Source organism: Varroa jacobsoni, unplaced genomic scaffold (assembly GCF_002532875.2).
Source record: "Varroa jacobsoni isolate VJ856 unplaced genomic scaffold, vjacob_1.0 scaffold_1377, whole genome shotgun sequence".
NCBI classification, from domain to species: Eukaryota; Metazoa; Arthropoda; class Arachnida; order Mesostigmata; family Varroidae; genus Varroa; species Varroa jacobsoni.
In genome coordinates, this window is record NW_019214279.1 from 212,622 (window position 1) to 225,516 (window position 12,895).

The following is a 12,895-nucleotide window of genomic DNA, read 5'->3' on the forward strand; positions in this document are numbered from 1 at the left end:
TGAAACAAGAAAGGTTTTTGCACGAGGAGGGGGGCCGAATGCAGGAAATGGACAGACATTGGAAAAGCAACGGAACGTTGGAAATGAAGAAAGTATTCCTGGGATACAATGTCGATATGGTTGATTGAATAAAAACCAAAGTATCCGTCGGGTATATATTTGGTAAAAAAAAAATTGTATTCATAGTGCAAAAAGAAAGTAAAAAGAAAAGAAAAAAAAGTGACTGCCGTTTGTAACCAAGCGTGTAAGGATAATGGACGATGCATTCATGTACGTCAGATATATGTTGTGACAGTTGATGAGGTTTCCGTCCGCGTTGGCGAACCAACAACATAAATAGGGCCGTGCTACTTGAACGACCTTATGCTTTGTTTGCATTGATCGCAATGACCTATAATTATACATAAGTTATAAAGACCGATGGCTCCATCGTATTATGAAAGTACTGGAGAGCCTTTTGTCTTATGTTGGAATACTATCTTTAGTGCTTTGTGAAACTTTTCATCTCCACGTTACCTTTTACAAATACGCACAGGCAATACGTATGCTGCACTGCGGCATTCTGTAACCGTTTCGTTTGTATGGCGCTCCTATTTTATGGGAGCGTCTTAAATTTAGCAGATAGTGTGCTGCTATAAATGGTGCCGTGAATCGATAGCGGCGGGGGATCTAAGGTCACTTCAAGTATCTGTGTTCGCGTGCACGCTTTATTCAGGTAGACCAGAAACTAAGACGTGTTCACCTCCCGGGGAGTCCCGGGGGGGGGGGGTCAAGCCTGAGTACAGAACGTTAGTAATTAAGCGGGTTGCTGCAATAATGGGTTAAAACTCTTCAACAAGTGATAAATTTAACATTCTGTAACATTTGTTAGTTCGAGGGCATTGCGGCCAGAAGCGGACAGAGTGATAAAGGGCAAAACGTTTTGGGAGGACGTGGCAAGCTGAGGTCGTTGCTGACGATGATAAACATTAGGAACAACAGAACTCGGTGAAGGCGCAACTATGCCATGTCGTCATAGTACTTTATAGTGTTAAACATTCGTCGGATGCAATAGCGATTGGCTCCGAAGTGCAAACAAATGAAAAAGACGGTGATGGGGCATCGAGAACGCGGTTTTGTGTAATCGGATTTCTTTCGTTGCCGAATTTAATTTTGTGCGAGCCTTTCGGTGAGTGAATGTGGTTTTCATGACGACAGGGGTCAAGTAAAAACGCTTGAGGGTTAGATAGTGTGTGAAGTAATACACGTGATAAAACAATAACAACCAAAGTTATTTGATGTTTGAAAGCACAGATACATATATTCAAAATCTGTTTGTACAGGCATATCAACCTGATCTGTTATATTTGTGAATAATATGCTCGTATGTCGCAAACAGTTGTTGTAATATTAAGATAGCGGCAACTGATATCAGTCATCTTTGCGCTGTGGTCCTTCGCCGTTTGTTTTGTTGTCACTGTAGAGGCTAAAAACGTTTGCCCTAGCACAAACACTCTGTCCACACGTGAAGCATTTTTTTGTGCACGATGGATCGGGTTATCGTAGTTTTCGAAGAAAACGAGGGCATCTTATGTTGGCGGCATTTAGTCGAACCCCTTTTTTGCGGTGTGCATAAGTAACAGGATGGTCAAATCCACTTTTATACACGTTGCCCTTAGCGCTTCATTTGGTGATGGCAAGACGCCCTTTAGCGATGTTTGGTCGGCCATTAGCCGTAAACAGGTAAAATATATGGTGGCCCACGTTGCTCAAGCGTGATCCTTCGTAAGCCCATGGTTCTTGCTGTATTTGTTCTACAAAATATATTACCTTTGTCTGTTATCTACTGAGAAACGCGTACAGAACAGTATCTGTTGAGCATAAAATGAACAAACTTACAGAGGGAAAATCCTTTTTTTTTAATACCAGCTAACAGTGTTATTCAGAAAGAGGTTTGCTAGTGACATCTAAGGACCCCATTTAGGTTGATCGTTGTTTGTTGTGATTTAAAACTTCAACGAATCGTTACGTCTAACAAATTCGTTGCAGGCGAGTCCCTCCGGCAGCTGGCAGATATTAAGTACTCGTTGGAAGACAATGTCAAACAGAATTTCCTCGAACCGCTAACACAGCTTCAGTCAAAGGATCTCCGGGATGTGATGTTCCACCGTAAGAAGCTTCAAGGCCGACGTCTTGACTACGATTGCAAGAAACGAAAAAGAACAACAGGAGGGCACGTTACCGACGAAGAGATGCGAACTGCCGGAGAGAAGTTTGAGGAAAGCTTCAACCTCGCCTCACAGGTTCGGAACACAGTAACTTAACTCTACTTTGTCCTTACGATTAAATCCTTAGGCTGTATGATTACTGATTGTGAGTATTTGTTTTAAGCTGTGTGATTTCAGCTGTCTAATATGCATCACTGACTATTGAAAGAATAGAACTCGTATGCCTTTGTTTACAACGGTGTAAAAGCCTATGATATTATTCATCTTCCTGCCTGACTTTTAAATGTAAACATTATTATCATTAGGCTGCTTGAACTATTTAGGACGCGTCGCAAAACACTCGTACGTTTGTAGATATGCATTTGCTCTATCATTTCAAGCTATAAGATGAAGTGAAGCAATTCTTTATATGCGTAGCCTTATTTACTGTTAAGCTAAACAGCTCAGCGTACATATAATAGTGTCTGATATTTAGAGCAGTTGTCACGTTCCGTCCCCTGATCCAGCCGCTAGCCATTCTCGGGACAGTAAGCCGAAAGTGATCTGTTGATGCAAGCATGCAAATCTTAGAAAATGAAGGTAGACGCGTGAAACTAAAAGCTATCTGCGCCGTACGGAACTCTCCTACTGCAATCGTAGTTTAGGGCAAGGGGACTGACACACGAGCTAGGAAAGCATATCTTGTTGATTTGCATTTAGCAGCGGACTTTCTCGTGTGTGGCGATCTTTCAGTCAACGAGAGGGATCGACCCTTATTTCTGACGACTACAAGTGAAGATAAATATTTGCTACTATCATTTTTGTACGTTTTGGCACAAGCAGGTGGATTCTTGATTCGTCCAGTCGTACTCCACTACGTGGGTTTCGATCGTCTTTACTAGAGCTATCTTTAAGGGCTACCTGTTCGCTTAAGCCAAAGAAGTACACGTGCAAAAAATTACAGGATATAAGCTCTTTAATATGCAGAGAACAAAGAAAATTAAAGGTCCTAGCTAGAAACCAGTTACCTCCGTTTATTGGCTAATAGTACCTGGTGGTAAGGAGGGCTCTTTACGTCTCAGTTAATACTTCGAACCGTCGCATTGTCGTGTGCAATTCCGATAAGGTGATGCGTAATAAGCATACTTTGCTCACTCTACAAGCTGTTTCCTATACTTTTTATTTTCTTTCGTTGAAATGTTTCCCTTCATTTGTTATCACCAGTAGCCTTAGAAAAAATAATATCGATAATATAAAATAATTATATATTATTATAAGTTATATTTCCTGGGTTTGATGGCAAACAATTCGCAATGACCACAGGCTTCGAGGGTCGCTTTCCTCTCGTCAACTTTTCCCTTTATGCCGGTAAACGTGATCGTATGAAGGCCCGTCATGGCCTGCACATTTCATCCAAGTCTATGTGATGACACCGGTGTCACTCCTCAACAAACGAGCTTCGTAACGGCCGGAAAACCCTTGAAATTTGACCTGTGACTGAATGACGTCACGCGACTGCTAGGACTGTTCAAAGCCCCTTTTTATTTCGAACAGAATCTGCGTTATTTTTGACGATCTTGCAACTCTGCCGGGCAGTCGAAAAGAAAGCCGACCAAACATAACTGGCAATCGTGGTTTCTAGACAGCTGAGGTATAGTAAAAAGAAGCGCAATTTATCCCACAGAAAAAAACGAGAAGTTAAGGGACAGAACATTTCAGGTAAGTTTATATTAAGAGCAGTATTTAGCAGTAGTATATTTCAAGCACTAACTTCTCACTCGTTGGACCCCTGAAGCCTGTGGCTACTAGTGTGTGAACTCTCATGCGAAGATCTTTGGCAATAAAATTTTTAGTAAATGCGAGCCAGGCTCAGTGGTCGCTACGAGTAAGCCTTCTATATCGTCAAGGTGCATCAGAGTTTTTGAGTAACGATCATTGCTGTGCATTATAGTTACATATGGCAGGCATTCGTGCATATTTTTATATCATCCTGCCATTTCTTCACTTTTGTTTAATTGGCCTGGAATTATAGTTAAATATAGGTATTAAAAAAAGGACGTAACCTGGACATTTCACAACATATTAATTATATACCGGTACATACCGGAATCGTACTATAAAAAGCGTCATGACGTAAATGCCCTAAAAGATTATCTAACCAGTTATTCAATTTAATGAGTACGTGGTTTCCGAAATGAAAAAAGCGTCTAAGGTGGACTTCTTGTGTTAGCAGACATTTCCTGATAGCTCTGGTGTCATGCAGTTGAATCACGATTGAAAATAGGTTCAGGTGTTACAAATGAATTTATTATATCTTCAGATACACCGTAGTTAATATCGTATGTATCGAATTATATTAGGTAAATGAGATTTACTGAGTTTAGCCGATCTAAGAGGAGGAGTGCATCGCTTAACAGTTGCATAAAAGATCGGAGAGGCGTCACTGCAGTGTACAACAATTACTGAGTGTTCTCTGAAGACGCAATTAACCCCCTAATTAGGGTGAAAATTCATTAACGGAGTCAATTAGATTCTCGACGGACCAAGTCATCCGTGTTTTCCCCAGACCTCAGCTACCGCAGCCGAAAGCCTATCCAGGCGATTCGGGATTCGTCGATGATGGAAAAGCGAGAAGCGCGTGCCTGATCAACCCTCTATGTCGTATATGACGACTCGATCATCGACATCATTATCATCGCCGTCAACAATTAGTATCAAGTAATCACTTGTATGTATAGGTGTCTGTCACCTTTCTACATGACTGGCTCTTGGCGACGACGGAGGCATTGTCAGGGTCTTCGGTTTAACTAGACTGATTCACGCCGCCTGAGGGACCTCACCAGGAAAACCGTCAAAGTAAACGGTACTCTTAAAGCGGAAGCGCGAAAAACAGCGAGGTCCTTTGTCTAGCTATAGCAGCAACGGTAATAGCATAATTGGCTATCAGAGGCAATGCAAAAATAGCACCGCCATAAAGATGGGTATTCATAGTGTTCTCGCCATCGTTCGAAGAAGACTCTATTTGGATTGTTACCATGATTCAATAAAAGTGGCCTAAGTCGCGACAGATTGGGATCCGAGTTCAGCTGCGCATAGAGTCCAATATAAAAATAGTACGTGTCTGTCTCGTAATACAAAACTAGATCATTTCTCAGTATCAGCAGTGAAATCTTACACGTTGAACACGACCTTTTTACAAGGCCTTACAAACTATTCAAGGTGTAAATATGTATACGTATATATATCTGGGGTACCCAGATAAACTGTTCATATGTGGTGGCGCACATATTTCTGCGGTGTGAATTTACGGTTGTTTTTAGTTAATTTGACTTTTAAAGCAAACATACGGGGTGGTATATTGTCAGTAAAAGCAAAATAATTTTCCTCTCCTATATCCAATGGCTTCCATAACTATTAGACGGGACCTATACGAAACCACTGAATGTATTTCTCTAGTAGCATTTCTCTCATTAGAAATAGCTGTGTTCATTGTATAAATTAGTATGAGTGAAAATACTGAACACCTTAGGCGAAACGGGTCAAGACAACAAACTATCCAATCCTCATTCTTTTACTTCCTTTTTGTTTTGCTGTGAATTGAAGCTGTCTGTTGACAAGGTTGCTCCTTTTATCCCTTTTACAGCATGCACAATAGCCTTCCAGGTTGCCCTTAATGGGTGGACTTCAAGAGTTCGCAGACTGTTCTTAAACATCACCTGCATTTTTGTTCTTTTCGTCAACAAAGGAGGAGGACTACAATAAACTTCAAGCAAAAATAGCTACAACACAGCTGAGTTTTACGTAATTTTGTGTATCAACCGTTATAAACATGTCGGTGTAAGCTGGTCACTAGTTGTTCAATTGTGACTGTATAAATGAAAAATACTGCAATCAGCATAATAGCCATGTTTACTCCTCAGGCCTTTTGGCGCCCGGCATTGCCATTTGGACGAATTAAAGGAAGCAACCGGCTACAGGCTAGCCCCTTCTGGCTCTTTCGTTCTTGCCCTGTCAATGAGGTGTTATGAAGACCAGAGTATGTTAGTGGGGTGAAGTTGTGAAACTGGGTACTAAAAGTTGTAGCAGTTGCATAGTTCGCCCATTACACGACTGCTAGCAGGCGACGCTGACGACAGCGGTGAGTGCAAATCGATGATGACTCTTGTATTGCATCTGAAGACCGCACTTTCGAAACTTTGCTTGTGTCCGCTTGCACACGGGGATAACCTATGCTAGTTAGCGTCAGCTTGCCAGGTATCCTTATTTAGGGGTCTGACCAGAAAGATTACTAACCAGTAGCAGGCGACGACGCAGAGGTTTAGCAAGTGAGATCCTGTTCACTGGTACGTCTGCTATTCTGCGAGTGTGCTGATTTCATCGAGGGGGTAACGGACCGGCAGGACCCCGTCTGTGGGGTATACATGGCTACGTAGAACAATTTTCCGAGTTGAATGAGTCAAGGGAGCGGGTGTACAACGTGAGCTGCCGGTTGCTGCTATGGGTTTTTCTTGTATGTATGAATATGGGATAGGTACGATAACAAGAAGAAGAGAAAACGATGCTTAAATATAAGTTTGCATGGCTGCGCTAAACAGAATGGGAGAGACATGAGGGACGGAAATGGGTATAAAAAAAACAGTTATGCGTCGACGCTTGTAGAGACGAGACAGTTTTATACATGTCTGTATAGATAGATATATACCTTATGGTACGTGGCGTACTTTTGTGTCTGCTAGCTTGATGGAAACAAGATGAATACATAAACGAATGCACTTGCTCCTATTCCCTATGAAGAGCTGTTCCATGACACTATCATAATGCTGCTATAGAAGTCGGTAGACAACAGCAGTTGTGTGAGGTTACATAGCTATCTGCTAGCGTGGAGTGATATATAGGAAATCAAGCACTCCTCTTTTAGCTAAGTAATACAGATCCGTTAAAATGAACGTTATTATTTCATTATCAAATCAGCGTGCTAAAAGGGAGTGGCGCTTGGTACACTTATCTGGTTATGTGGTCAAATGTGTTGTCCTTTGCAATGTATAAAGACAACAATTTTAAGGGTCAGTTCTAAGGGCGAGAGACAAACCTAGTCAACTTGCCTGCATGCTCTTAATGACTTTCATCTTTGTTATATGAAAAGTGTAAGATATAGCCTGAGAATATATGATGTTACCGGCTCCGATATCACATGCCGTTCTATCAAGGCTGCCATTTTGGTAGAGGTCCTAGGATGGCCGTTATAATAATCAATTGCCACTGTTTACCGCGTCGTGTGTGTAGATATCTAAAGTGAACTACTTTTATTTGCATTGCTCTCTGATTTTGTTCGAACAGCACGGATTGAGCCCGCTTCTGGCTCACTGAATCCCGTTTATAAGTGGGGCATGCCACGGCGTGAAACCTCATCAGAATTCATGGTATCGAATTTTTTTTGCTCAGCGGAAACCAGTGTGCCGATAATAATACGACTTCACACTGGGTAGCGAATTCACGACCGTAACGTTTTTGGATTATAGTCACAAGACAGTATTCATTTCCAAAAACCAGGCCGCTGGTACGCGGAAAAAACGCGAACTTTGCAAAGAAAATGTGACGGATATGAGTTGTATGAACACCAACATCTGAGACGAGTTATTTTCTAAGGGCTCTTACGTGTTTATATTTAGGGATAGAATCATGATAGCTTGAATGTTAAGTGGGGTATAGATTTAAGATTTTCGCTGTAATTCGATGAGTCTAAATAGTTGCCTTTTTTAGGACAGAGGCAAATTTAGAAATGGTTAATTGAACCTTAAAGTGCGAGGTAATACTATGGACCTTCAATAGACGCAAAAGCAAATCATCAGTGAAAATAATGTATATGTAATAGTCAGATAATGTTAAACAATTTCGGAAGCAATTGGAAAATTACAAATTAAGTAATTTCCGAAATAAAGAAATTCGTACCGCTTGACAGATAAAGAACCCGTATTTATTGCGGTCTGGTATTACAGGAATGCAATATAATGTTCCCTGATCTTGTTCTTCCTTATTTACTCCTTGTTCCTATTTATTTATCAAGATATACCTAAACATAAACAAAGCGACAGTTTATCAATATAATATCATTTGTCATAACCAATTATGCGGCGCATCTTCAAAGGGTGATTATAACTTACCTATGTAGAGTTTTGGTTTGCTCAGTCCTTGAAGCCAGCCATCTTTCGTTGAAACAATATCGCGCGACTTCTCAATAATTCATTCGATCCAACGTTCTATAGCATTTGTCATAGACTGTACCTATCCAACATCCATCAGAGTCCTTTTTCCTTAGAGGTTGAACTCCGGTCTGACCCCGAACTGAGCTGAATAGAAGCCTGTACGTTTGACGAACAGCGTCTCGAGCGCCATGGCCTAAGAAGATCGCGGCCAGTGCAATCGCTAGTCAAAACGATGCAACTGTCTGATTTGTATTTTTGCGTCATCAACGTGACGGCGACATTCCCAGCTCAATGCTTATGTTTTTACTTGATATTTCATAGTATCATAAACAACAGTAGCAGAGTCGATTTACAAACATTATTTTTAAAGCTGTACTAAGGAGAGTGCTTATCATTTAGCCGACATGGTGTTGACTGAGGCATGGTCGATATGGTCGACGAACAAGTGGCACTCTATGAGCACGGGTGGTCAACACCGGAACGGAAGCCTCGGTGTCAATAGACAGACTTTACAGATCTCCTATAGCAAGTTAAAATTTGGGGGAACATTTGTTTCAATGCAAGGTTAATCTAAATAGCCCAAAACACGCTACGCAAGACAAACAAGATGGACAAATTAAAAAGCGATTATTTGCCGCCGGACTGTTCGGTATTGGAGAACTACTGAATTATAGCCATATAAATTGTATTTCCAAAGTACTGTCTAGACATCATATTTCAGTGGTCCCTTTTACCCCATTAGCTCCATAAGAACAAGCATGCTTCGCAGCGGTCACATTGCTACACGTCTACTAATAGACAGGTACAATGCAACATGTAGCGTAACATAATCTATTACATTTTACAAAATGTTAGTTTTTTAATTTACCATATTATATTGCTACATATGAAAGATGCTGTTTAGCGCGCGGATTCACACTTGGTGAAGCATAGAATTTCTCGCCTCATTTCAACCTCGAAAAGGTTGACATAAATCTGGCCATCTTGTCAGCGGCAAGAGAGAACCAGCAATATGCTTTTCGTTTTCTACTTGGCAAATGGTTATCTCCTGATCGGTTCATTTTATTTACTAGACACTCACTGAGTTCGCTTGTACCCCGTTTTCCTCATGAGACCGATACGTTGGTTATTGAGCCCTTGAAGCATTCGCGTGTATGGGTTAGTATTAAAGAATTCTTCTCCAAGCGTCCATCAGGATGATATTTCGGACGGTCAACTAAGTAGGCCTGCTGGCTTTTTGAATATTTCCGTTCTATCCTAGTATAGTTATTAAGAAATTCAAATGGCTTTGTTCTACTATATTAATTTTTATACTTTCTGGTAGGTATGCCTGAATTCTTTCAAGTAGCCTGAATATTAAATGCTATCTATACATATATGTATAATATATATATGTATGTATATAATATAAGTCTTTACTAAAACATTTTTCTCTGGTAGAGAGCGTAGGAGTTAGATGAAGCGATTAGAAAGGTGCATTTGCGAATGCGGCCGCCTTTGAGGTCCCAACAAAATCTATTCTCTGGCTTGAGCCCCAATGGACCCTAGGTACAGGTAGAGATGCCAGCCTTGCAGATTAAGTAGAAACAGGCTGATATTAAAATGACTATAGTGTGAATCGTTTCGTTATAATGAGAAGTGCTACTCTTCGCGGGCGCAGAACGCAGATCAAGATCAAGGGAAACTGCCCAGTGCCATACAGGATATGTAGAAAAGCTGGTGTAGTTACCGCCTTTTCAGTCAGCGGTCAGTGCTTTTCGGGACTGGACAGACACGTGCGTAAGGGAACTGATTCATTAAAATGTCATGGTACTAAGACAAAAAGCTTGGTTGCAGGAATATGGCTAAGCTGGTATCCCAGAAGAAAAATAGAAAGCTTGTGCCGTAAGCCAGTTTTGCTAAAATTGCGTGCACGTGTATCCGACAGGACTATTAGGAACTGAGAGGGATTTCCGTACTGATATGAATCAACTTGAGATATTTAGAAAGTTTCATGAATAGGGGATATCAAGCATAATTGAAGCAATCAGCTCCGTGCTGTTTTTTGAACGGGTACATGACCTGACACGAATTTAATTAAGTCAAATCCACACTGAAATTTACCTTACAAATACCTTAATATGGAAAACGCCAGCTTTGGAGATGTAGGTGTGTTTTCCTTTGGTGATGTAGGTGTAGATGAGATTTGTTCATAGAAATAAGCTGCTTTATTTTTGTTTTTGATACCGAAACAAAATATTACGAGAGGGCGTAATGTTGTCCTTTGGGTGATACGAGAAACTCTAATTGATTAATCGATCGTGCCTGACCAAAGACCTTTGCTTTGACTTTCAGGGAATGTTCAACCTTCTGGAGAATGACGTGGAACAGGTGTCCCAGCTCTGTGCACTCATGGAAGCGTTCAGTGATTACTACCAGCAATGTGCCGAAACTCTGGCGCAACTCACTGATAGACTCCAAGACTTGCGGCACGAGGCTTCGGCCAAAACGCGCGGCTCATTTGAACCCAAGAAGCTGCCAGATCTTGATCCAACTCCTCTTGACGCTAGTGCGTACCCGCCCAATACCCATTCTCTGCCAATCGGTATTTTATTATATCTTTTAATATGTTTATAGCAGAGTTTCTTTATCTGTATATTTTTTGTTATCTACTATGAACGTTGAGCGATTTCGAAATCCTATCAATGGAAAATGCGTAATGGTGTCATTAGAGTAACTACAAGCGGACAATGTAATTTATTTTACCTGGTGGGCACACATCTCGGCTTTATTAAATTTATCCGTCGTGTCAGCTGGATAGATGTTATGCCAATTCTCGTGCGCTGACTTCCCATATGTTAAGGAGGAGACGCGTCTCATACTCAAACAGCATGCGAACAAAAGTTTTTAGAAAATACTTTTTTCCTAAATGGGATAAAGGTATGATTCTTCTACTATATTAGCAACTGAAAAAAAAAACATTTACGAAGTACGAAAAACCTCGTTTAGGGTTATAATTCTTTCTCGCAATCCGTACACCGTTTCGTCGTTATCTGAAGTTTTTGGCCGAAAGCCAACTGGGTGCTCAAATCGCCTAGTAAAAACTACGTCGTTGAGGCCGGTGTAGCTTAAGTTTCGTCCGGTCTTAAAGTAAAGGATATTTCGAAAATGCAAGCGTGTCACAATGACTCGGTGCTAGGGCCCTGGAAGAACTGTTTCGGTTCGTCCGTGTGAAGGAATGGTACTTTGAATATAACAGCATTTTATGTAGTTGTAGCTTTACATATAAGTGGCAAGTTTGACTTTTTTTTCTATGAATACCTATCGGAATGTAGCATTCCTTACGAACCTTAAGGGAGGAAATAGCTTTTGTCTCGTTTGCCCACTATGACCATACTTATATAAAATTTGTTGGCCATCGGCGACGTTTACCAAAGAAATGACCACCAAATAACTATATTATATATAGAGTTAATGGCACTGCTGGATAAAACGTTGTGTCATAAGATAGGAATATTCAGCAGGGGACCACGATCCCAACGGGTTTGGCTCCATTGTGGCTCTCGCCAAGTGACTGACCGGGTATGACTGAATGGAAATCCGTATCTTCGACGTAAACATCTACACGTATGGAAAGGACACTGCATTTTTCCATATGATAAAATCACAGCAGGAAACAGTGAATTTTCAATTGGTGATGTGACCGTTTGTTGGTTATCGAATCGGCCAAAGAACGAAAACGCAACACTGTCAATTAATTAGTTGGCTAATTTAAGAAAACGTTTTGACAATTTGTCTATTAATTTGGATATTTTCACATACAGGTCACGGTTGGTAACACGAAAACAATGAGACTTCTTCCTTAATTCAGTAGCTTAGCTGCTGTTGAGTTTCTGATAGAAATACGCCGTTTAGTAGACGCCGGCAGGTCCAGCGCCAAGATCGAAGCATATCAGCGTATCAAAAAACGCGCTTTCTAAGCCTGTGCCTCCTCGGCAGTCATAGCACTTTGTAAAGCGCCATAATTAGGTATAGCTCGGGCAATAAGCACATGCATTCAGTAGTAGCAGCGGCAGCGGCAGAGAAATGAAGCTGAACGAAATGAGGCAAAGGAAACAAAGGACATAAAATAAGTTCTCCTAAAACGTGATGTTTGTGTCTATTTGTCCAAGCCCCTATACCGTACGTGTGATATGTACGCATCTTAGTCTGGTTCTACTGTTAATTCCGTGCGAAACCCTAAATAACCCCAACCCCACTTTATCTTTCTCTTTTTTTCTTTGGATTTCGTTACGTACTGTGATGATACTTCTAGGGGGGCGCAGTCTATCATCCTACCATAACGCTACATTTGCCGCGGCCGAGAGCTGTAAGGAAACTGCAAATAAGTTAGCGTTTGTAATTGATATAGCGTGTAGCAGCGCCAGTAGTTAAAGTCAGTCTGGACTAGAGAAGTTGTTTAACGTAAAAATATAGAACGCAAGTACGACTATCATTACGAATGCCACTACGCTATGCCTATGGCTA

The 12,895-nt window shown here is 41.0% G+C and overlaps 1 protein-coding gene across 1 annotated transcript in view; it reads left to right on the plus strand.

The window, feature by feature from the left end:
• Positions 1-12,578, plus strand: part of LOC111269317 (endophilin-A) — a 28,569-nt gene extending 15,991 nt beyond the window's left edge. The window contains exons 4-5 of the mRNA XM_022848796.2: positions 2,029-2,282; positions 10,724-12,578. Of these exons, the coding sequence (XP_022704531.1) occupies positions 2,029-2,282; positions 10,724-11,005 (536 nt within the window). The 3' untranslated portion in view covers positions 11,006-12,578. The remainder of the gene's footprint in view (positions 1-2,028; positions 2,283-10,723) is intronic.
• The last annotated feature ends 317 nt before the right edge of the window (positions 12,579-12,895 follow it).